The sequence below is a fragment of the Urocampus carinirostris genome, chromosome 10 (assembly GCF_059441175.1).
Source record: "Urocampus carinirostris isolate Australia breed hairy pipefish chromosome 10, RoL_Ucar_1.0, whole genome shotgun sequence".
Taxonomy (NCBI): domain Eukaryota; kingdom Metazoa; phylum Chordata; class Actinopteri; order Syngnathiformes; family Syngnathidae; genus Urocampus; species Urocampus carinirostris.
Window position 1 is genome coordinate 10,785,318 of NC_142358.1, and position 26,173 is coordinate 10,811,490.

General features: G+C 38.5%; 2 protein-coding genes across 4 annotated transcripts in view; one reads left to right on the forward strand and one right to left on the reverse strand.

The window, feature by feature from the left end:
• Nucleotides 1–1,563: 1,563 nt before the first annotated feature.
• On the reverse strand, nucleotides 1,564–20,817 carry efhd1 (EF-hand domain family, member D1). Its single transcript, XM_088346477.1, has 4 exons — nucleotides 20,458–20,817; nucleotides 13,825–13,972; nucleotides 8,853–8,987; nucleotides 1,564–5,966 (listed from the first exon to the last, which is right to left on the reverse strand). The coding sequence occupies exons 1-4, from the start codon at nucleotides 20,739–20,741 to the stop codon at nucleotides 5,835–5,837; spliced, it is 699 nt and encodes a 232-aa protein (XP_088202603.1). The 5' UTR covers nucleotides 20,742–20,817; the 3' UTR covers nucleotides 1,564–5,834.
• The window catches only part of nlrx1 (NLR family member X1), a 39,518-nt gene continuing 33,744 nt past the window's right edge, over nucleotides 20,400–26,173 (forward strand). Inside the window, exon 1 of one of the 3 annotated variants that reach the window (XM_088346476.1) lies at nucleotides 20,400–20,419. Coding sequence is in view for 1 of the 3 variants with exons in the window: in XM_088346472.1 (XP_088202598.1) it covers nucleotides 20,769–20,869 (101 nt within the window). In the remaining 2 variants the exon portion in view is untranslated. The other 2 variants (XM_088346472.1, XM_088346474.1) reach the window with 2 other exon arrangements.

Sequence of the window (26,173 nt, forward strand, 5' to 3'; positions counted from 1 at the left end):
AAAATTGGCTCTTAGTCGCTGAATGGTTGGCCACCCCTGATTTAGAGCCTCCAAGTGGTAAAAAACGTCATTAAAAGTAAAGGAAACAGTCATTTTATAATAGGCAAAAGTACTATTGTACAAACGGTTGCGTAGGTGGACCCAAATGAAGGGAGGACGAAGTGAAGGCCAGTCTGCTGAACAAAGGATGGTAATTAGTAAAAAAAATAAATAACAGGAATTACAAACAAAAACAAACCAGGTCTCAAAACAACTAGCAAAGTGGCGTGGAATTGGCAACAACCCGACATGGGGCAGGGTTTTCACCATCAGATCCATGGGTGCCCAGTCCCACACCCCCTGGGTGGCGCTCTCTGGTGGTGGTGGCGTGCTAGATCCTAAACATTCTCACCGCCCTAACAGGCCAAGGTATCTTTTCCTTGCCTTCAGCACAGGGAACAGAAGCGGACGAGGATCTTCTCCTAGTCGCCAGGACAGGGATGTGGAATCTCACTGCCGGGACCTTTGGTGGTCAGGTCATTCTGTCACTTTTTTGGAGGTGGACCCAATCGCAGAAAAAACAGAACCGAGGCAGGTGTGCTCTACAATCGATGGTCTTTATTAGCAAAACCAACAAACAAAAACAAACCAATTTTCAAAACTAGCAAAGTGTCCACACCAGAAAGAAATAAACTTGACATGGTAAAAGAAGATAGGACAATAGTGGCTTGGAAATTGCAATGAGGTGACAATGGCAACGACCCGACGCAGTGTGCTATCCGAGCAGCCAATATAAAGTCTTTGGACAAATAACTACAGGTATGGGGAGATTGGGCACAGGCGTGTCCAGTACCATACCCGGTTGGGGAAGATGTTTTGGAGAGAAAGTCATTGGGCGTCGCCCCAAAATATACGCAGAGTAGATATGGCAAAAAGGGAATGCTCTTTATTGCATTCAGGACACTTTCTAAGTTCCAAACGTTCGACATTGGCCTTTATAGTGTCCTCAAATCAACTCGTGATATCTTGCGAAGGTCGCCCGCCCCGGCTCACTCAGCATACCAGCTTGTGACCTCCTGCAACAACGTCATCCTATAACCTCCGCCAGATGCCTACACACCTATCATTAGTTATTATCCACATTCCACAAAAGAGTGTGTGCCTACTCTTGCCAATCTGCATATTTTAAAACACTTGTAGGTCAAGAAATGTGTACTTACTTGCATGACACGAAGGTTTACTTAGAGGGAGCTGACCCGACTGTCCGCCATCTTGTTTCTATGGGTAACCAAAAACTTCAAAAAGGCTTGTCAAAAAATAAAGTAAAATGGTGCATTTTGGTCATTTTTAATCTTTGTAATAAAATGTATTCTTCCTTGTGCTTTATATAACTTGTTTTCAGTAGCACTACACCTTACAACAGCTAGCGGTCAAATAAGACACAATGTCCCTTTTAAGTAATTCATTAGTGACACATCTTCACTTCATTTCATGGAAGTTTTAAGAGATATGCTGTTAACTATATACTACTTTAAAAATAGAAACAAACAATAAAAGCATGAAATACAACACTAATATACTTCATTTAGTGTTTTAGGTGTTTTATTTCTTTTGGCCACAGAATATGCTTTCAGATGCACAAAAATATATTTTATTGATACTTTTGTTTGCTAGCTTATAAGCCTTTGCTAAAATATATTGGTACATCATTTTATTATCAGTTAAAGATACATAGTATTTTTCTTCAACAAAAAGCACACAACACGGTAAGAGATACTCAGTAGTCATCGCAATACAGGTACAACATGCAACTACATGTGACAAAGACTTAATAACAAATGTCAAGGTGTGTATTTCCAGTATTGGTGTGCCAATTCTTTCTGAAGTACACATTATTGCATCAAGTCGATTGCTGGCTCATAGAGAAAAGAGCATATGTTTCTCTACCATACACATAGATTCTCCTTGTTGAATAAGAAAATATTCTGGTTAAGAGGGGTGGGTGGATTTAACCAAATATCGATATTATTGATACTAAGCAAGTACTAGGTTCGGTTCGATACTATCGTCCTGGTATTGAAATTTCTTCTTCACCATTTTCCTCAAAGCGCCGCTTTGCTATGTGGATAGAGCAGCCAATCTCTCGCTCACCTAGCCCCCTCGGCTACTGCCTGTGACTGACAGGTACACTTTTAGGACCTCCCGCTACCTGGCCTGCTGCTGCATCTGGCCTGCCGGGCAGAATAAAGGGGCCAAATCTTTGGGCACACCTATACCGGAAGCTGAATAGGAGACAAACAGGAAGTGCAGCATTTTTTTCCAACGACAGAAAAAGGGAATGTCAGGTAAAGTGGTCTGCTACTATGGCAAATTGACAAAGACATGAAAAAAATGTTCACCCTACAAAAAGCAACACGCTGCAACAAAAAAAAACATGTTTCTGTTCCTGAACAAAAACCTGAAAATCCATTATCACTATAACAGAGCCAAAACAGCTTCTTACATTGCTAATTTTTTTTGTTACTCTTGTAACCCTAGTAAGTAATTTGTTTTTATACTGTTTTTATTGTATTGTTGGCACTATTTGCACTAACCGGTTTCTTTCATTTAGCAATGGAAGGAATAGTTGTCATGTTGACATTGTTATATTTGTACTTTCATGAATGACATTGCTGCTTTTCTTTTTGTTGAATTATCTTGGCTTTTTCGCAAACAGATGTAATAGAAATATATTGATTACTTTATAATGATAAAGTTTAGATCGTTGTTATTTCACACACAAAAAAATAAAATTTGCTTAGTGCCTGAAATATTTGCGTTGTGCTTATCCTAAAGATAAACTAACTCAGGGGTGTTCAATGATTCAATGATCATGACACTTCCAAGCAACAAGTAACAGTATCAAATTGGTATCAATCTATACTACCATGTATTTATTTGGATCAGAGCTGTACCAAAGTTCCAAGTTTTGCCCATACCTACTGGGTAAAGGGAAATTATTTGCGTCGATAAAGTAGAACAAGAAAATCTGTTGGGAATTACCCGAAATGTGGACGGATTTTCAAATGCGTGAAATGTAAGGTAAATAAGACTGTACAAACAGAAACAAAAATGAACAATGACTGTTGGAATATTAATAAGTCAGCGTGGGAGAAGCCCAAGAAGCGACCCGGCCAGAAACATAAATCGGATCAAGCTGAAAGTGGCGGATAAAAACCTTTCCTGCTTGCAAAAAGCTTGCTTGCTTTGAAGTTGTCTGACCTTTCTCTATTAAATCAATACAATTTACACAATATTTCCTTGAACAGCTAGGTGTCTTCCCGTTAATGGTTGTTAGCACAAGCACTTTGGTGGATCACCGCACCCAATCGTAGTTTGTGAAACTAGTGACGTATCTCAAGGCCCTCAAGAGCAGTGTTTCTCAACGATTGGGTCAGGACGTGAAAGTGGGGCGCAGAACTGTTTTCAGCTGGTTGCAGACCTTTGACCTGGCAAAATAGCACTTAAAACAAAGAAAGAAAGAAAAAAAAAAAGAATTGGTCTTCAACAGTAGAGCGCAATAACGACCTGTTAGATCTCTTCTTCATACTAGTCTATCCACACCCTCTTGGTAGTGTTTGAGAGGGACCACATCTCATTATATTGTGATTTTGTTAATTTCATTTCCTTTTTCTCCCCATAAAATGGGTCCCATGAAGATCAGTGATAAGGGGAGGAAAAAGTGGAAAAAGATCGAGTCGAAGAAAAAAAAAACAATTGCTTAATACAAAAATGGTCTTCTGTTGGAGCCCTGCTGGAAAGTACAGTAAATTGTTTAAAACTGTAAGCTTTTTACCAGTATATTATTCTTTATCATCTTATCTAAATAATCATCAATGTTTAGGTTCACGCTTTGTTAAATTTTGGAGGGAAAATTTCTTCGATACCAGTACTTCAAGTCGTTTTGGTTCTGTTGTTCATTTTGTTATTTTCTAAAAAAAAAGTTGAATACATTCTACTATTTCTGCTCTTAAATTGTAAAATCCTTTTATTTGATAAATTTAAGAAAATGATTTTTTTTCCACTGATTTGGGTAGCAGCTTGTCAATAGGTGATATTACAGGTCCTGAAGTCACACCAGTTGAGAACCACTGCCTGAGAGGGCTCTCAGACACCAAGTCGGAATCTGATTGGCTAAACAAACAGCTTTCTCAAAGACAGATGTTATGGAACATAAACATTTTTTTTCAAGGCCTTCGGGTAGATTTGAGCCTACAGTTGGGAGGGCCTTGCAAGCCCTCACGGCCCTCGCATCCAAGCCAATTTACCACTATAAAATAAAATATTGAAATCAGATTTGATTGTGTCACCAGTAGCAAATGGTAGGAAGCTTGTGGGGAAGAAACAACAAACCAACGTGGCAAACGTGAGCACAGAATTTACGGTAAGTGTGGCAAATTTGGCTTTTTATTTGTAAAATCATTAAATGATAGTTTTAATAAATTATATGGATTTTTGCACTATGCCATACCTGGGGGAAAAACATCCTTGACATAACTCTGATATGGAGACCTTTGAGTGGATTGAAGCCCAGATACAAAATGTATAGAGTATTTCAGCAGAGTGTGTGTAAGCTCTCAAGAATGAACAAGCCGAGAAATATGAAGGGTTCTCTGCTTTCAAAGAGTGGCATACACATACTCCATTTAATCTATCATACACTATACATATAAGATTATATGTGGAAGTTTTTGTGGGACGGCTTCTATGCAAGTAATTAAGGGAATTTGTGAAAAGAGGTATAAGGCTACGGGTTTTTCTGTTAATACCACCAAAACAAACATGACACACTGGTATCAGTCTCACGTCAAATTGAAGCGTCCAAAATGTTTGTGTCAGAAAACAACTTAAGTCAAAATCCATTAAAGAAATAAATAAATAAATATTATAATATATATATATATATATATATATATATATATATATATATATATATATATATATACGTGTGTGTTACCCCTATCCCCAGCGGTTTAATGTGAAATGGTTGTTCACAGCTGGTTCAACATTTCCTCACCATTATTACTTTACTGACACGATGGCTCTTTTCATTTATTTTGGTCACTATACGTGAAATTAATTCACATGAAACCTAAGGTGATCAACCATACGGGACCAGCATTATGACATGATTTAGGTGAAAATAAAGATGATTTATTGGTTTAGAAAAAAAAACACTCAAAGTCAGATAACTATACATGACACCTTGTCTTACCAGCCTAGTGAGGGTAGTAACTTGTCTGTTTTTTTTCCAACTATATTAAACAAACTTCACACTAATCGTGTCCTTTTATAATAACAAAGAAGACACACATTTGAATGGTATTAAAAAGAAGTGAGGGTGAAAACACATGATCACACTGGAACACACTTTACTTCATTAACACAAACAAAAAAGAACAAACGGATGCCAATGAGGATTCAAAACCACTAATGCTGCCCAAAGTTATAGCGCTTAATTCTAGAGTTAAAGCAGCTTTAAAATTTAGAATGTGACAGCACTGAAGACATCATACACTTTACAAAGGAAATAGAAAAAAAAAAAATTCTGACTTTAGGGTGCAAAAGAAATACAAGGGGTATACTCAAACATTTTGACTTGCTCTTGTTTGTTACCATACTTCAGATTGTGCCTTTACCTTTCGATTGTTAAAAACATTTAATCATAACATCGCTCAAATATTTGAGCCTTTATCTCTAAAGTGCCGAATTGTGATCATGAAGATAGTGGAATATCTATCATGTGAATGGCTGCCAACCTGACTCATGTTAAATCTGCATTTTTCTGGAATGCTGCGTCTTCCTGTACAGGGTCATTAGCAGAACGCTGACTGCAGTTGTTTGAAGGCGGCTTGCCTCTCTTTTTTCTCCACTTCCTGTTTCTTGCGTTCCTCCTTTTCCTCGAGGATCTCTGCCTCAAACTTGCTGCCAGCAGAGAGTGCCTGCATCTAATAGAGTACACAAATAACATTTGTTCACTTGTGAACTAACAATTCATTCATCTTTAATTCTCTAGCGGCTGCCCGGTTTTACATGTTTTTCCGCGTAGCGTAGAAATCAACACGCCATGGCTGACGTAAACACAGAAAGCATTCAACGTAGGGAAAGTGAGGTTTTTGATTGAATTAATATTTCGTGGGGACCGCTTTGTTCAGTCTCCATTAGCACAAAAAATTTAAATTTGGTAGATATGCTACATTAGCAGACATGAGTACTTTTGCAAATTGGGACATCACGTGTCCTCTCCTGCACAAGCAGGACAAAGGAAATGTATACAAGTCAAAGGAGATTGCATAGAAGTCTCTTTTAGTTGGACATGTGAACGATCGAACCTGTGACCTCCCGTTCTCGGTGCGGGCGCCCAACCCTAAGGCCCCTGAGCTGGTCTACCCCGTCGCTTTATATCACACAACAGGCATGAAAGGGTGCGCCGCACTATTTAAAGAAAATCAGACTTTATGAGCGTCTTATTGTCGTGAAAATATGGTACATCAGCTCATGGTTTTATAATCAAAAAGAAAAATACTTTTTAGCATGTAGCAAATTGTGTTCTTACACAAATAATTCAGAACATAATCCACCGATTCAAAAGCACGAAAATGGATAAATGGTTAAAAAAAACTCAAGAGGGGTGTGGAGGAGATATGCTGTTGCACTGTGCAACCTAACAAAATATTGAGCCTTGTCGACCCACACTTTCAGTGTTTCAGTGATCTGCAGGAGGCCCCACACACATAGACCTTGAGTACACTGCACGTAAGCAAGATAAGGGATTGAGCCTGAATATATTTGTTATTTTGAATGAATCTAGCCTCGAATTTGTTGCACAAAAGCAGGTTAATTTCAATTCTGCTCAGTCTATTGTCAACAGCTAGCCTTCTCGTAACCAGGATAAATACAAGTCTAAGATTATCCCCAGAGATACATCTAGCACTTTTACTGACTATCCTGTGAAAGTGAAAAATTAAAGGGTTTTATAACGTGTATATGGACTTTAAATCTAAATTATCGTGCATTAAAAACTTACATGTCAGCGTCGCATTTATTTGTCATTCAACTAATCCTTGTTGACAGTCATTTTATAACAATTCATGTTGTAAATGAATTGCCGTCAGGCCATGTGTTTTATTGCTGTGCCAATTTGGTAGGGACCAATGGTCGGAACTGATGTGCCCGTGTTAGGAGTTGACAGGGAACATTAGTTCTGCCTATTGGTTCCTTCATTTATTCGTTTAACCAAAAAAAGTGTGTTTGTGTTGTAGTTCTAGATTAAGGGATTTTATATACTGCAACGATTGATCTTAGCAATAAGTAAATGGTCTGCATTTATATAGCGCTTTGTTCCAGTCTACTCTTTAAGTTGTTATGATGACGTACGGGCTGCAGTTGTCCATTCTTCCCTGTGATTGGCTAGAAACACAGAAATCTAATCTGTTTATCCTTTGCTGTATTTTTTCTCGGGCGGTGATCCTCACTTTTAACGTGGCAGTTGCACGTCCCAAGAGGCAATTTTCGAAATTTCCAGACTATAAAATAGCAGTTTTTTTATTAAGGTTTGGCCAGGGGTGTGACTTATACTTCGGTGAGACTTACATGTGAAATTATTAACGCATTTTTATATCATTGAGTTTTAAATTATTACCAGTACTTTACCACCAGTCACTTCACGTGTTATTTTCTCAATAAACTGCAAGAGGGCGCTCTAGACCTGTGTTAATAATTTCCAACCTTGCCCTGTTGTGGTGGACAATTTTCAAAGCGGTAAGAAGTGAAGTGGCTAATCATCTTTAAGGAGTTTACTGGTAAAAGTGACACCGAGGATGAAGATTTGAGTTAATTTAGTGATTTGGAGTGAACCTGATAGTTTGGTAAGCAGGGTTGGGTAGGGTTACTTTAACTGGATTACTTTCAATTACTTTTGGATTACTCCAATACCAAATATGCTAATAAAAGAAAAAAGAAACTAAGTATGGACAAAAATTAGGACTCACAACACGTGGTAAGCTTTTTCTCCTGGCTTTGATCTCTTTGATCTCCAGCAAAACTAACATACAGTAAAATGCGACAGAAACAAAATGAAAATAAATCCAAACAGCTTGCCAACATCATTTTTGCCATTCCATGTATTCTGTTACTCCCAAAGCCTGCACAAAATGTAGTGATTTTATTCATATTTAGTTTCTTTTGTCTTTTATTAGCATATTTGGTATTGGAGTAACCAAAAGTAATTGAAAGTAATCCAGTTAAAGTAACCCTACCCAACCCTGTTGGTAAGCATGCTCTTCATGCTAGAGTGGTCGGAATAACTTGATATGAAACAACGTTACTGACATGCGTGCCTAAGATATGCATGTCCGTTTAACGTTTATATACTGTGTTCGATTTTATGTGTATTTTAAATTGCTTTTTGAGGTGACATGCATGTTTTTGGTTTTAGATATTATCAAATACATTTACCCCAAAAATGAGACCTGTACTCCTGAGTGCGACTTCTGCATGTTTTTTTTCTTCGTAAAAATGCATTTATGGCTGGTTCAATTCACTCTGCGAAATCTCACGATAGCCCCTACCCAACTTAAAACATTTTTCCTCTGATCTACACAATTCGCATAGGTCATTTCGTCACAAGGAGAGAGATTGTTATACCTCTATTCGGTTGAAGTGCAACATCCCTGTCATAAAAGGGTCATAGACTAGCGTGAGAAAGATTAGGAAGGTCAAAAGAAAATATGGCAGGACAAGAAAACACTCCTTAAAAACACCTGTTTGTAATGAGCTTGTAGTGCATATCGAATAGACAGCAAGCAACAAAATGGGATCCTTCATTTACATACCTTAGCTTCAAAAAAATCTTTAGCCCCACTCACTCCCTCGGTGGAGACATTAATTTCTGAGAGTCTAGCCAGCGCCATAAGACCACTCTCTTCCTGCAGCTCCCCTGCTGCTGCTCTCCGGAAGATCAACAAAAACTGTGGGGAGTTGAGGTTAACAAGAGTGAGCAGAGAAACAAAGCTCTATTCAACACAATATACTTAATGACAAGAGAACTCATACGGCCCCTTTTCCACTAAAAGAATTTGGTTTTTCAAGCAAGTTGCAGTGTTCATTTTACCTCTGAGAAGTGATGGGTCTGGGGACTCGCATGCTCAAAAATCTATGGGTCCAAACAGAGATCTATGGGTCCCCAAAATTTTGTGTGCTCCATGTAGAGGTAAGATTTATGGCCCGAGCCCGAACCCGAACCCGAACCCGAGGCAATTTCGGGCCGGGTCGGGCCCTGAAATGTCAGTCATACGGTCGGGTCGGGTCGGGTTCGGTCCTGCTTTTTTTTTTTTTTTTTTTTTTTTTTTTTTTTTTTTTTTTTTTAATTAATTAATAATGTGTTAAATGTTCATTAAAAATATATACTTAAACTATGTATGGATACTAGACCAAGGAATACTTGTTATAAAATAAATAATTTGGATAAAACGGAGAAGGAGCTGTAATCGCTATTTTTCCGACTCCTATGGAAATTCCTCCCCCCCTCCGATTTTAAATGAAAAAAACAACAATTTGTTTACACCGCGGGATCCAATGCAACCAGGGTTTCATTCACAATAAAAAAGACATTACGTACGGATATTATAGTAAATCAAATGAATATTATTTGTGTACAATTAGTTGTGGTTGCGGAAATCATAGCGTACAGTGACGTTGGTGACTTTTCCATCCGCGTTAAAAAAATGCATTTTGTAAAATACGATCGCGCTTTATTGTTTAAATAAACGCGATCTCCCAATGATTATAATTAGCTCGCTTTATTTTGTTTTAAAGCGTATTATATAGAATACGATCGCTTTTGTCGGAAGCGTACATTGACGTTGGTGACATTTTCATCCGCGTTAAAAAACGCAATTTGCAGAATAAAATCACGCTTTATTGTTTAAATAAACGCGTTATATAGACTAGGATCTCCCAATTATTATAATTAGCTCGCTTTATTGTTTTAATAAGCGTTTTATATAGAATACGATCAGGGGGGGGGGGGGGGGGATTTGCATAGGAGTCGGCACAACACGTCAACATCCCCTCTCAATGAAAGTGCTGCGCTAAAATCTTAAAGGCGTACTACTACTGCTGCTGTGGATTATGGCCCAATGATCAAGTCGTCAAAATGACGGACGCCTTTAAATGTTTTCGCTACCTCAAAAAAAAAACCGTCAATGACAGATTGCAGTGCAGACACAGAAATATAAAAGATGTAAATGTTTATACAGTTTTATTTAACTTAGGCCTAGATGTTGTAACAAAAGGCAGAGTTTAATTTGTTATCATAAATCACCCCTCCTTATAAATAAAATATGTAATTTCGGGCCCCCTCGGGCCGGGCCAGCAAATCCAGTTAATTAGTCGGGCCGGGTCCGGGTCGGGTTTAATACCCCCCGGGCCTGCGTCGGGTTCGGGTGCTTTTTTTGGGCCCGATCTTACCTCTAGCTCCATGCCCTTACAAACAGTCGTATTTTCCCTTACAAAATACAAAAAATATTTTTTTTTTCAAACATGTTTATTTATGTAGTTTAACATGTTATATTGTACATGTGTTTCGTTATACGCGGTTCCACTTTTGCGGGTTCAGAGCTTCGCAGGTCTAAAAAAATATACCTTACCTTTTAAATAAAAGCATTTATTGACTTGAGCAAGCGCGAGCTTATGTTAACTGAGGACACGGTGTGGACACTTGTTGTGAAGGGGAGGGGGAGGCCCTGACACAATACTTAGTCATATACTGTATATCTGTATACGGTTTTTAAGCATTTTTGAAGGGGCGCCGCTACTTCGTGGATTTTCAGTGTTCGCGGGTGGTCTCGGTCCCGATTAACCGCGATAACCGAGGGATTACTGTAAATATTTTGGGTACAAATTTCTTTCAGTATGTGTCTATTTTAAAGCAGATTTAGAGGGTCCCTAGTATGTGATGTAGGTTTATGTGCAAGTATATACACTATGTTTTGGTTTTGCTGGACATTTTGTTTTTGGAAACAAGGTAATATATTCTCTCTCTGCTTTACATTGCCAAATCCTTGAATTCAATGAATTTGAGAGTGGAATTTATTTTCTTGATTTGGGTCGCAACTTGTCATTGGGGTGGAATGGTCGATCCTGAAGTCAGATCAGTTGGGAGTCACAGCACTAAATAACTAAAATGCCCCTTGGATGAATTATTTAAACTCATCATCATGTATTATATCATTACAACAGTCATTGATAGTCCATTTCAAAATGATCGCATGGTTTGTATTAGGATATACATTTTACTGAAGGTTTTTATCCCCTCTTTTTTGGTTCTTTGAAATCAGTGCCTTCATACTCTCTAGCACCAATTAAATGTGTAAAACCTGATACAAGCAAGCACTTTCCAGGATTTCTATAGCATAAGGCAAGTTAAAGTCAAGACTTTTTAAGATTTTTTTATGCCTTTTAAAATCAAATTTAATACCAAATCAACAAAAATAAGCAATCAAAACATACAAAACCAAAAAAACAAAAACAAAAACTAATTCTTGCACACAATGCATCGTGTCTTATACGCATTACATGGCACAGCTTTTAGCTTTGGCGAAAAATGTTTGTCGGGCAGCCACTTATAATTAAATCGACACTTTCCCATGTTCCAAAGTAAACATCGCTGTCTGAAGTTGTTATGTGTATTGTGGGTAGACCGACGAAATTTGTCTCCTCTGAAACACCCGAGTGAAACCACATCAGTGTTTTGATAGTTCCGTTATTGTGGTCACATGATTTTGCCAGGAAAGTAAATCAGTTATTTAAAAACAAACAATTGATAAATGGTAATAACTTTTTAGTTCAAACAAATATAAATCGAATTAATGTGTTCAATATTTGGATTCAAGACATTTTGATGACAATTAAAGCCGTTTTTATAATGATTAATTAAATGTCTTTTAAAACTTTTGAAGGATCTGCAGGAACCCTGTTTTTTTTCATGTAACTTTTTTAAATAGGACCGGATGTGATCTAACGGAATGGGCGAGCCACAAAGGTCCGACGAGACCCAGTGAGAACCCGTGGTTAGACCCCCCACTTCTATTACGTGCTTTCTTGCAGCTCTGCTAGCGATGACATCAGTTCTATTGTTGTGACCTTGGCGTCACTGGCAGCAGCAGTGGCGCAGTCCAGACTGTGACCATCTAATTTACGGAGAAAGGTTTAAATGATGTACCCGGTTGAACACGGCTGTAGCAGTTTTCATATGAAAGGGGCTTCAGTTGAAGTAAGAATGTACTACTGGAATTGTCACAGATGGGTGATTGGAGCAAAACACTACATTGAATGTGAATGAGGAAGTAGCATTTTAAAATAGCCAGAAATTCCCAAAAGTTGATTCAGCAGATTCTTTATATAAGGCTTCAGATGCATATTTTTAGACGAACTCTTTACATCTTACTCACAAAAGTGACTTAAATTATAACTATTCTGTCGTTTGGGTTTCAATTTCACGCATGGAAAATGTTTCCAAAACAAGTTTACTACTTTTATCAATTTGAATTCAACATCCAGTAACTACTATAAATATGATAATAATATTGACTTAATTTTGGCTTTGACGGAAGCAAAACATATGAGGTTGTTTTTTTTGGGGTAATTTAGACTCATTTTTTTTAATAAATCAAAATTTGTTAAATCAAAGTTAACCTCAAAAGTAAAGCATTAAAGTCGCTTAAACACTACAGTTTAAATAAAATGTTTTACTTCAATTCATAATAAAATAAGTTCAATTTTAATTACTTTAACTATTACAAAATTGTTATTATTTTGCTGTTCTTTGATTCCCACACCCCTTTGGCCAGAACTGCTTTTGTTAGACACGTCTTTAGAAAAGGTTGGACTTTTGTATCTGAAGGTTTCTCTCCCTCTCCCTGTCCTCTTTGCAAGTTCAAAATCAATTTATGTCTTCTCTCCTTAATTTATATATATATATATATATATATATATATATATATATATATATACACATACACACTGTATACCACAGCCATATCCCCCTAGTGGGAGGTGGCTAGAGTCATTTCTGACTCTTTTTTGGGAGATTGATTCAGAGGAGGGGATTCCCAGCCCCCTCGCTCAACCCTTTTTAATCCCCTCGGAAATATTGGAATTTATTTTCATGTATTCCTACACATTCCAAAATGGCCCAAATATTTAAAAAATGTGTGCCTAAACTAGATTATATTTTAGATGTTTACATAAGATAAAAATATGAAAAAAATGTTAAACTACTGTAACTTTGCAATTCGACGGCAGACACTTATTCATCTCGTATATTGCAATCATTTACTTTTTTGTCCTTGATTGTTGCATTCACCATTTTCCTCTTTTCCTTTTCTTTATTACAACTTTTTTGGGGACACATTATTATCAGAAAAAGCAGTTAAATGCAATAAATTACAATAAATGATCTAAGTGTTGTTGGACTGCCAATCCCCATCAAGATGATATTACCTGAATGGGCAAAGGTAGCCAAGATAGACAGTGTTTGGGTGTTCAAGTTCCATTTTTTTATTTGAGACCCACACCAAATATTTTTCAAATTTTTGTGTCAGACTTGTTGAATGTAGAGTTGTTCGACTATTGAGGTACCGCTGTACATAAATCAAGAAAACAATAAGTTTGTTTCTTAAATCATTAAAGATCAAATTTACTGAGAAAGGTTAATTTGACCCTCTTGAAGTGAACCAGTAATGTCTCTTGCGGATACATATTTTCGTATGAATTCCAGGTGTTGTGGTGCAGAGGTAAACCCACCTCTCGATAGCTCAGTTTTCCATCGAAGTCTTCATCCACCTCTTTGATCATGTTTTTAAGGCCTAAGTGAGTTTGCGGAGCCCCCAGCTTCTCCATCATCAGTTTGAGCTCCATCAGGTCAATGAAGCCGTCTTTGCCGGTATCATACCTGGAAAGCACAAATCAGTTTCACTTGTGGAATTTAATTGATTTTCTTTTCTATTCTTTTCAGGGACGGCACCCGCTGCCTCCCCATGCGGAGTTTGCATGGTCTCCATGTGCCAGCGTGGGTTTCTTCCAGGCACTCCAGTTTCAACCCACCTTCCAAAAACATGCATGTCAGGTTAATTGGCTGGTTCAAATTGTCCCCAAGTATGAATGAGCTCATGAATGGTTGTATGTTTCTGTGTGCCCTGCTGGCTGGCAACCAGTGCAGGATGTCCCTGCCCACTGCCAAAAGATGGCTGGGATAGGCTCAAACACTACCACAACACTAGTCAGGATAAGCGGCACAGATAATTGATTTTTATTTACGATCATTGTGTTTTGTTTTTTTAATAAAATGTTATAACCCTTAAAACAGATGACCCGGAGCTACAAATGGTGTGAAACTGGTATATTCGTGACATTTGTATTTTAATTATCACAGAGACCTAGCTCATTCTGAGGATCCCCCATGCTAGCATGCAGCGAGCCCTCCAATTTCTTTGTACTATTGTGTAATATCAGAAAAGACCATTCATTTATTCATATGCAATTCTGTGTCATTATTTGTAGATCATATGTTGACATTTAATTACGATCATAGATTACATGTTTGTATTAGTGACCATGCACCAAGCTCGCTAACCCTTTAAAAATACTTTAAAGGTGATTTCCGTGGATTTAAAAATATTCCACTTGCTGGTGGCATCTTTTTGCTAAAATCATTATTGCAGCTTCTGTCAAACTCCTTGTCAGCCGCATGCACGTTCGTGTGTCTCTTGGAAGCGCTTAAATAAATTCTTCTTTTTTTCCTCTTTTTGGGGAATTGGATTGGCATTTGGACTATACTTGCAACAGTCCTCTGCTTACTTTCACCATTTTCATCCTCCGAATAAATGAAAACAACCAGCACACGTGTAAAAAATCACTCGACACTACCCCCTTCTCCCACGCATCCTTTTTTCAAGACTAATGCGCTGAGCGGCCGGGACACTGTTGATAAAAGAAGGATAAAAGCGGATAGGCGCCTTGAAAAAAGTATGAAAGACTCTTAACACAGTTGGGCATCGTTAATACATACTTAAAATAGAAAATATTTCATTCTAAACTTTTTAAGGACACCTCAAACTACACACCCCACATTTAATGCTAAACCACTGCAGACTTGGCACTTTAACGCACCCCTGCTTGAAGACACCGAGTTTGATAAGATAAATAGAAGGCATACTTTTAAGCAATAAATGACGCTCCCAACATATTTCTGTCGCTCCCCTGGGAAAAGGGAAACACGGTACTTAGAGGTAAAAACAAATCTTATTTATCCAATAAAAAGAAATCTATCTATCTATCTACCTTGGTCATATCCCTCAAGAGGGGTGACCGACAGCAAGACACACACATACAATAGAAGAAAAAAAAACACACACACACACACACACACATTTTTGGACCATGGTCAACCCAATTGCCCAAACACCCAAGTAAGGCACCTCGGCACCCAAGTCGATCATGCTTTCGTCCCTCCAGATGAAATGGGACACCAGAAAGCGGCCATGTCACTCGGGTCAGGGTGACACAACACACTCTTTTGTTCAACAGCAGGGCCCGACAGCTTTCACTGGTTTACCCCTGACGCATCATACGGGTGCCCAGCCCATCCTTAAGAACACGTCCACAATCCCACTATCCTTTCGCAACACCTCTCCACTCCTTTCTATCACCAACAAGAGCTCTAGCTTCCGTTATATTTAAACCTCTTTCCTGCAGTGCACTCATAACACCATCCATCCACGTCAATCGCGGCCTTCCTCTTGGTCTCCTTCCATTGACTTCTGCTCTGTAGATCCTCTTCAACATTCACTCCTCATCCATCCTCTCCATGTGTCCAAACCAACAGAGTACCCTCTTATCAACAAGCTTGCTCAGTTCCACGACTACTCCAGTTCTGTCTCTCACAATTTCATTTCTCAGTCTATCCAATCTTGTCACTCCTAACATAGTCCTCAAAGACTTCATCTCAAAAACATTCAACCTCCTTCTTAAATCTGCGTTCAATCGTGCGTAAAAAGAAATAGCAGCAGAAATTAAAAAAAAAAAAAAAAAAGATTTGGAAGACAAAATTAAAGACATGACTGAGCCATAAGAAACACAAAATCAAGTATAGACTGAATTACAAAACAAAACAACACTGCTGGAGGATAAAATAAGAATTCATCAAACAGCAGTTGATATACGGGAACTTCAAATACAATAACAAATCTGGCAAAATCCTAGCCAGCCAACTGCAACGTAACCAGAAAAAATCCCTCATAATGGCTCTTAATAGAAATACCGGTGATTATATACAGTCACCAGTAGAAATCAAAGATCTTTTATGAGTACTACCGTGACCTATACTCTGAAACCAGTAAAACCAGAGTGTATTGATGTATTTCTCAGCAGTTTAATTATGTCTCAGTTACCCACGTGGATTGAGAAAATGTAGACACACCCGATTATAAACGAGTTGCACAGTGCGCTAAACCACAATGTCAAAATCAAGGCCTGTGGGCCACATGCGGCCCGGGTGAACATTTTCTACGGCCAACTAGATGATCTTGATTTATTATTGTATCATACACCATGTATTTTTTTAACTGTCAGTTCTTGTTCTTAAAGTGTGGCCAATGTATTTTTGCACTTTAGTTTTTTCTAATTATGTATTTAAAATTCAGTTAAATGAATGTAAAGAAATTGGAATTTTTTTCCTTTGAAGAAAATTCCTGCCATTTTTGCTGAAATAGAATTCGTAGGCTACTAGTGGTACCTGATAACACACGATTCTTTCATTTAAAGTTGTTGTTATAGAGATTTGTGTTAAAAAAAAATACATCTGTTTTTTGTGCCAGTTGAAAATTAAAGATTATTGACAGGGCCAAAAATAAATATTTCTTTATATGATTAAAGTGGACTATATTTGTCAGGTTTTAAGTGGAATGAATTTGGTTCATTAGACTAAATGCATCATTTAAAAAACTAAAAAAATAAATAAAATAAAATTTAAAAAATATATATCAACATGGCTTTGGCTTGTCGCCAGCTTTTATGTTTGGCCCCTCGATCTATTTGACCTAGACACCCCTGCTCTAGAATGTATACATAATGGGGTTCAGACAGATTTCCAGACATTATTTTAGGCAATTGTGGTCAATGCTTGCCAATGTTTAGAAGTTAAAAAAATCATAGGTAAGTGATGCACATAACATAACTTCAATAAGGCAGTCATCAAACTATTACTAATGTTCGATCATACTTTACCATAACGCTACCATCTGATTTTGCTAATAAATATTGACATTAAAATGATAACTAAAGCCCCTGCACTTAGGTTAGAGAAAATACAGTAATACCTCGCTATAACCTGGTTTGCAAGAAGCCCTTCAATTTCATTGTACTATTGTATAATGACAACGCAGACCATTCATTCAATTGCAATTCTGTTTTTATCCGTAGGTAGGTATATATATATATATATATATATATATATATATATACATAAAAATAGTTGTAAGTCTGCTTTTTTTTAAAGTGAGACGGCGACTTTGTGTTTGAATAAACCGTTCCAACTATGGCATAGCCCTTTGAGACTCTGATTGAGGGCTATACAAATAAACATGACTTGACTTGTTATTTTGTTAGTCCTATGTATTAAATATATAACACATATCTAGTAAATGTTATTACTTAGCAGGTTTTGACTATAGCGGGACTTATTCGGAACTGAATACCCGCGAAAAACAAGGGATCACTGTATATACTGTACATTCGACTCGATACCAAATGACCCATATCCGTTTTGTTGATCTACCTACTACTGCGGTTTACACGTATGAAAAATGTTTACTTAATTTGATCACTTATTTGCCTGTCCCCAAAAAAATGTATGGATTTATGTCCTACAGAGCACTTTATATAGGGTATTTTTACTTAATATTACGTACAAATCTGCAGTATGTTCAAGAAAAGGTTTTTAATTGTATCAATTTTTCTTGCATCTAACATCTGCCACATGATTAAATCAACCTCATGCGAGATAAAAAAAAAAAAAATAACTAATTCAATGCCAGACGTTTCATATTTAATTTCTCCCTATTTTCCGGTTCAGAGCCTTTGCTCTGAAAATGCTGGTCTACTAATGATCCTAAGAGCCAAGAAGAGATCCGCAGGTTTGAAAACTTTCTTCATTCGGGCCCCGGTGCTGTGGAATGCTCTTCCCCCTGAGATTTGATCTGGAACCTCAGTGGAACTGTTTAAATCTAGGCTTAAAAGACACATCTATTCTATAGCATATGAATAACCTATATTATAAAATACTTGTTTCCAAAGAAAGCTTCTGAGAAAAACGGCTTTTTGTGAATTGATGCATTTAAAGCAGAACTTCCACTTCAGTGCCTTTTTTGCATTTGTGATACGTTCAATATCTGAACAATGCTTTCCATGAATACAAGGGTACTTTGCATGAAAAACAACTTTTTATTGCAAGAACACTTAACTTATACGTGAACGATGCATGAAACTTGCAAAAACCTTTCAGTGCACGATGTCTATGATGACGTAATCACACCAAGGCAATCGCGTTCTTGCGGTCTAACACGACTCTCCATCACTTTCTGCCCCCACTATAACGAAGGAACTTATTGTTTTTCCAAAGACAAAAAGCTTTGTCAGTACTTATCCATATTCCTTGCTTCTCTCACAGTTCAATGGCTTAATAGAGGAAGCAACACAAGGAGTGTGGGGCTCCTCGATGTATGGATTAAGATCCGATTAAACCCATTCCTGCCATTTAGAGATAATAAATTATACTGAAATCATTCCTATAGTCTTGATACTTACTGATGAGCTGCACAAACTCTTTTAGAGTTTTTGTTTTTATTGGGCCCAAAAAAAATGTTTTCGCACTCAGGCCCTGAGTCTCAGGGACAATGCTTCTGAAAACATATTTATAAGTTATGGTATTGAATGAGTTAATAATTATCCGATTATTTGACTAAACGTTTCAATAGTCGGGTACTATGCATCCATCCATTATCTGCATCACTTATCAGTAGGGTCGCCGGAGGCCATCCCAACTATAATCGGGCAGTAGGCAGTGAAGGATTTTATACATTTGAATATAAAGAATTTTATACGATTGAATACAAGTTACATTTATTGAGTGCAATGAAGATTTTGACCGAGTAGGGTTAAGTTCAATGAGCAGTGAACGTTCAGGGCACCCTGTTCTGGTAGGAAAAATTGTTTACAGAAATGGCGGGAACGGGACGTGAGGCTGATAAGATAATCAGCGCATCCAGACACGGTGGGGCTCTGATGACAGAGGACGGCAGGCAATGTTTTCAGAAACGCTCTGCTGTTTTGAGTTTTCCAGACATTGCGGCGAGGTGGTGGAGCTCACGTTGGGGCTTCATTGGCACCCCATGGGAGGAGCCGGCACACCATCTTGCGGAATAACGTGGGCCGAGAGGAGAAAGCGAGAGGACTTGAAGAGAGGGCTTCCCAAAGACTCCATCGACACTCATTAGGCCATTTTCGATGGAGTACACTTGGTTAAATTGGTAATGAAATTAAATCTGCGCCCGTGGGAAAATGTCGGCTATTCTTGTTCATCTTTTCCATCAAGAAACGAGCGCGCATTGTTGGGTGAATGTAGGTTGTTTTTGGTTAATAGAGTCAGATAACTAATTCGAACAATTTGGTAAACGATATATTTTAATATTTAATTCTCAACAGCAGGGACATCCTGAACTGGTTGCGGGGCACACAGGGACAAACAACTTACTCAGCTGTTCAAACCTAAGGACAATTTGATGCGGAAAATTCCCCTGACATGAATGGCTTCAGAGTGCCCAGAAGGGAGAACATTCTCTGGAAGCTGGATTTGAGCCCATGACCTAAGAACAGTGTTGCGGATGCGCAAACCACTCAGCTCCAGTGCCATCCCAGTCGGTGACTAGTCGACTGTTAAAATAGTCGTTGGTAGCAGCCTTGGTCTAAGAATGAATGCCCAAATTATGTAAATCACTACTCAACCAGTTACTGTGTGGCCAGCGTGACGTATACTCGACCATCTTAATTGCACTTCCTACCGCCATCTGACCCAAATGTTTTGCCCACAAAACAGCAATACAAATGGAATATAGTAGTCAAGCGACTACAACATAATACGTCTGGAGCATAAATAAAGTAAAAAAATGAATGGGGAAATCGTCGATGTTCCCTACACGCGAGCATGGGGAGGCTGGTAAATGAAGAATTAATTAACTTAATCAATGAGCCAAGTGTTTTCACCCTTCTAATCTTGTCACGAGTTTCCAAGGTTCATTTGTCTCAATCCGCACGGCAGGGCGACACTTCCGTGCGTAACACGAAGGTAGACTCGAACAGAATTTGAATTCGTAACCCGCTTACCGTTTAAACATCACCTCCATTTCTTTAATCTGCTTTCTGGTGAACTCCTTGAATTCCGTGTAGGGGTTGAAGACGCGGCTAGCCCTGGGGGGAGCATTGCCCTCGTTGATGTCCAGCCGTCGGGTGAGTTTAGCAGACAGCTCGGACGTAGAGTCACCGCAAGCCGCCTCGGAGTCGTGATGGTTGGCCCTGACGATAGTCTCTTCGGATTCGGGCCTCTGATCGGCCTCTTCTGATGCGGCCAACCGTGACTGTAGCTTCCTAGCAAGCTCTTCAGACGCCATACTGTTTGACTGTCAAAACTCGAGAGAATGTGGAGCTTGGGATCCGCTTGGAGACTTACCGTTATCTGCGTTTCTCCCGCCTACATGACGGAGGAAGGTTCCGCCCAGCTTCTTCAAAATAAGAGCAAGTACAGAAGCTTTTGAAATAAATAATTCGGATCGGTTGTATTTTTATGCATAGCAGGCTCTCAACCTTAGCCAATTGCTCTCCTTATTGATGATTGCATACCTGTCAACCTCTACGGCTCCATGCCCGTACAAACTGTCGTATTTTCCCGTACAAAATACAAAATAATCGTACACCATATATTTTTTCCGGAATAATGCATGAGGGGAAATCCCCAGGCGGCAGACGCATGCGCACAGTAGCATCGAACCGCTCACTTCGTTTGCAACGAAAAAAACGACACCAAGATAGAGGCTACCGCGGCGAAATCGTTTGACTTGATTGATTTGCCGTTACGTGATAGTCGGTGTTTACTGGATGGTAACCATAATTGACAAATTTGCATTTTTCCGTACAGATTTTCTTGTACGTCGTACACGTCTTAAAATGCGTGATAAACGTACTTTGTACGGCAAAAACGTACACGTTGAAAGGTATGTGATTGCAATTCCACCTTTTGAGCTGTGCGATATAGTTATATAACACATGAAGATGGCCCCAAAGGGAGCCACTGTTTTCTTCGCAGCGGAAATATATTCAAAATCAAAACAAGAAAAGGGAATCTTACCCCAGTAAAGGGAAATGAGAAAACAATGAAATCCAAACTTATAATTGTCCCACTTGCAACTCACATAATACACAATACCCAGTGAAACTCTTGATTCTGATATCAATGCTTAAGCACAGTGTTTTTCAATCAGTGTGCCGGGGCACACGAGTGTGCAGTGAGACCTTGTCTAGTGTCTGTTGGAATTGGCCAAATTTTATCTTTCAAAAAGTCAGGCCATTATTCAGTATTTTTGCTATCTTCAGACGAGGAACTGTAATAGTCATCCATATCAGTAGGTGGCAGTAGATTTGTATATAGTTTTATATACTAATTATCTGCTCATGAGTTAGCACAGTACATTTAATAACTTAATTTGTTTAACAAAGCGGTTTAAGATTGTACTGTAAAAAATAAAAACATAGATAAAGCACATTATTCTTTTTATTTTGTGTATTAATTTCTTCTTTTTGTAAACTACTTACCTACTTATGAGGTAGTACAGTGAAATGTTGGACATAACTTTATTCTCAAACATTTTCGACGGACAGTGTGCCTCGGAACATTTTTATAAATAAAAGTGTACCTTGGTTCATAAAGGGTTGAAAAACACTGCTCTAGCATACTCATCTAAATCACATGCAGTCTATATATATATATATTATACATTTTTGTTAAGGTCATAAATTAGCACATTTTTAGATCGGACAATGTTGTACAAGAATATCGGACCTTGAAGTTATGGATTCCCCTTAGATGATGAGTGTCTTCTCTGTAGAGAAAAACATGTTGAATATGTGTTCAAAGTTGAGGCTTTCTTACTTTGTATACTAATAATAGAGATTTAAGTTTCACTATATGTTCAAGGGGACAGCACGGCGCAGGGGTTAGCACGTGTGCAGCACAGTTTTGAGGTCATGAGATCAAACCTCCTGTGTGGAGTTTGCATGTTCTCCCCGTGCTTGCGTGGGTTTCCTCCGGTCACTCCGGTTTCCTCCCACATTCCAAAAACACGCATTTCAGGTTAATTGGCCGGTTCAAATTGTCCGTAGGTGTGGATGAGCGAGAGAGTGAGTTGTCTGTCTCTGTGTGCCCTGCGACTGGCTGGCAACCACTTCAGGGTGTCCCCTGCCCACTGCCGAAGATAGCTGGGATGGGCTCCAGCACCCCCGCAACCCTACTGAGGATAAGCGGTGCAGATAATGGATGAATGGATATATGTTCAAGTTTCATTATTTGGGATTTTAATAACAGTTTGTATGTTTTTATACTGAGTGTTATGCACACTTCTAGTTTCTTTCGTCTGTAATCGAATATGCATTTCTATATTACACTTATATTTCCCCAAATTGGTTTACAATGACTTGAATAGGACAAAATGACTACAATTGTGATTTTTTTTATCAAATGTATGCCTGCAACTACTCATCAATGCAATGTTGAGTAGATTCAGACATATATTTGAACAAAACAAACTATATACTGTAATGTAGTTTTCCTGGGAGGGGGGTTGTATGGTAGGATTTAGGCATGGTTTCGAATCCAACTTGTCTGGTCGATTTCAATATACTGTCTATACAATTTACACACACAATTTACACAATTTACTTTTGATCTGAATCCGTGACCTTGTCTGTGAGAAAAATAATGACCTTGGAAAGGTCATTTCCATCCTGGCCAAAGCAACAAACATGTAGCTTTTAGTTTTTCAATTTAAAAAAAAACAGATTAAGTGTTTTTGTGGTTCAGAGCACTTGAGTGGGTTGCATTTATTCTGGATATTGTCCCGGTAGTTGCACTGGGCTGGCAGATGGGTGTGGCAGAGGATTGGCATGGAAGCTGTTATCGATGAGCTCCCAGAAATCCTCATATCCCTGTTCCTCTTGGCTTGCAGTTATTTATTAACTTCTCCAGAATCTCATAGGCCATCAAGGTCTGACAGCGCTCATTCTTCAGCTTGAAAAGAGGTGGGACCGTGGGAGTTAAATCTCTACCCACAGAAACTCATTATGTGTTTTCCGGTCTCTCTGGTCAGATATCAGATTGGCATCTTTCCCCGCCATTTGAGACAACAAACCACCATGTTGACAACATCAGTTGAAAACTCCACCTCTCTATTTGATGGATGGTCCAAAAACTGCAGCCTAAGAAAGGGGTTGGCAACCCAAAATGTTGAAAGCTTGAACAGACTAGACCAAAAAAAACAGCAACATCTGTTTGGAGCCTCAAAAGAATTTAAAACTTTTTATAAGTCTTATAAAGGAGGCTACACATTCTGTGTGTATATATACACGTCTATATCTATTGGAAAATATTAAGAATGTTTGTGTCGTGTTGTCATCCTACAGAAACCATATCATTTTGCATTATCAAAAACTTTTGAAAAAGCACCAGGAAGCCACAATGAAGTGCCAAAAAGCCACAGGCTGACACCCGCCCTAAGGTGTCTATTAGCACATATGCGCACCTTTATGTATTATCTTGATTAGAACACCATTTAAACCAGGGGTCTTCAACACTCTAAGGACAGCTGAGATGCCCGCGGACTTGTTCTGAAAATAGCTCACCAGTGCTGGGTCATTGTGATTTGACAGTAGAAAGATTTTAGTGGTTAACTGAGTCTATTTAACCCTACTTCCATTAACTTAACTGATAATACCGTAGTAACAACATAATAACATTGTCGGGACCAGAACAGAAGGAGGACCCTGATGCGTAACGCTACTCACAAGGTTATTGAAATATAGAGGAAATGCAGTGCCAGCGATCTGGTGCTCGCTGGACGTGGGAAGCAAGCGGCTCACGGGATCGGAGCTTGCTCTGAATGCGGAATGTGGATCTTCCGGAGCGGGAGATCAGTGCGTAGTTAGACGGGAAAACAGGTCGTTAGCCAGGACGGGAGATCAGAACGGGGTCTGGATCAAAAAACAGGTCGTTAGCCGGGACAGGAGACCAAAACGTGGTCGGGGTCAAAAAATGGGTCGTAGCAGGAGACAAACTGGGAAATCAGGAATGGATGAGTGGAAAACGGGTGACAAAACGTAGCCGACGCCAGTCAGAGTAAAAAAAAGCTTGCCTTGTGAAAACAGAGGTTTGCTGACAGGCGAATGAAAGGACTGAGCTTAAATAGGACGGGGAACCAATCAGGTAACCAGCAGCAGCTGGCGCCAAACGAGCGGGCACAGGTGAGTGTAATGTGTAATCATGACAAACATGATAGGTTGCTATTTTAGAAATTAATATCAAACTGAGTGCCCTTTGCGCTACTTATTTACAGAAAGTAGCTCTCAATTTGAAAGAGGTTGGAGCTCAGAGGCCACATTGTGGAAAAAACATTCTTACGGGGAGTGGACTAGTAAATTAATGGCATAAAACGTGTGTAAATACTGGAGGCATGGGAAGCTCACAAATAAATTATGATTCAAGGACAATACCGGAGGGACTAATTGGGAACAACGGGAGATTTCCCGAAGGGCCGGCTCAGTCAAGGGGGAGTTTGGTTGAGAAAAATAATTTGAAAATGTATCTGCCACATGCGCTAACCCTTCTCGAGCATTCATTCTTTAGTCAGCTATTTGGCAACATTCAGCGCAACCCCAACATCGTAGAAGATGAGGTTAGTTTCACCATATGGGGGAATATCCCTTCCAAAATTTTAAGTTTGTATGGCCCACCACTACTCTTCTTTTTCTGTAGCTGTAAATTTAACACAGAACAGTGCAAATGATATGAGTCAGTTACGATGGTGGTCAGAAAGGTGTTGGGTAAAGCTGAAAAAAGCCAGAAAAAGAAAAAGTACTGTTATCATTCATTTCACTCATCTTGCATTTTTTTTGCTCCTCTTACTCAAATGAGCTCATCCTCGTGATGGGGATCCCGTCTTTTTTTTTCTAGAAGCAGCTCTTTCGGCTCGACTCACTAAAAAGAGCCTCTTCAGATTGTTTTTGTTGCTTTTATCCATATATCAAAACATATCATTGAACATTATGCATGAAATTACTTTTCGGGGACAAATGTAGCAAGAAAACAAAACAAAAAAAAAGATAACATTTAAAAAAGAAACAACAAAAGTAAAACAATAAGGCTAAAAGAAAAAAACAAAGAAGAAACAATAATGAAGAAAGGGGAGAAAAGTAGTAAAAGGCTAGAAGAATCAAAATAATGCGATGAAAATGTGTAAAAAGGAAGGGGAAACAGGTGGGTAGAGGAAAAGTGCTAGAAAACAAAAATGAAAAAAAGCTTTAAAAAAAAACATCAGAAGAAAAAAAAGAAGATAAAAGTAAAAAGAAGAAAAAAGCAGGTCCTACACAATATATCCTACCCACAGATGCCAACCATGTCATTGGGCTGGCATAGTTCCTGTTGACCCTTTCCTGTACTCAGGTTGCATGTGAACGGAGCTTCTATGCTTTAAATTCTATAAAAACTAGGGTAAGAAGCTCAAGAACCTTTGGAGGCCTTCATGCTGCTGTTCACTGAAAATGAAATTCATATTCATACCTATAGACAATAACTTTTCCATTACAGTTGATTTAACTTGATGAAACCCATGGAGACAGTAAAGACAAATAATGACACTCAACACAAATTTAAATGATTAATTTTATGATTTAAAAGTCTTTCCGCTTTATATTTTTATTGAAAATGTTTACCTGAATATGGGAACTTCGCTGTTAGTTTTCATATCCATAACAGAGAAGAGCTACGGCTTCTTTAAAG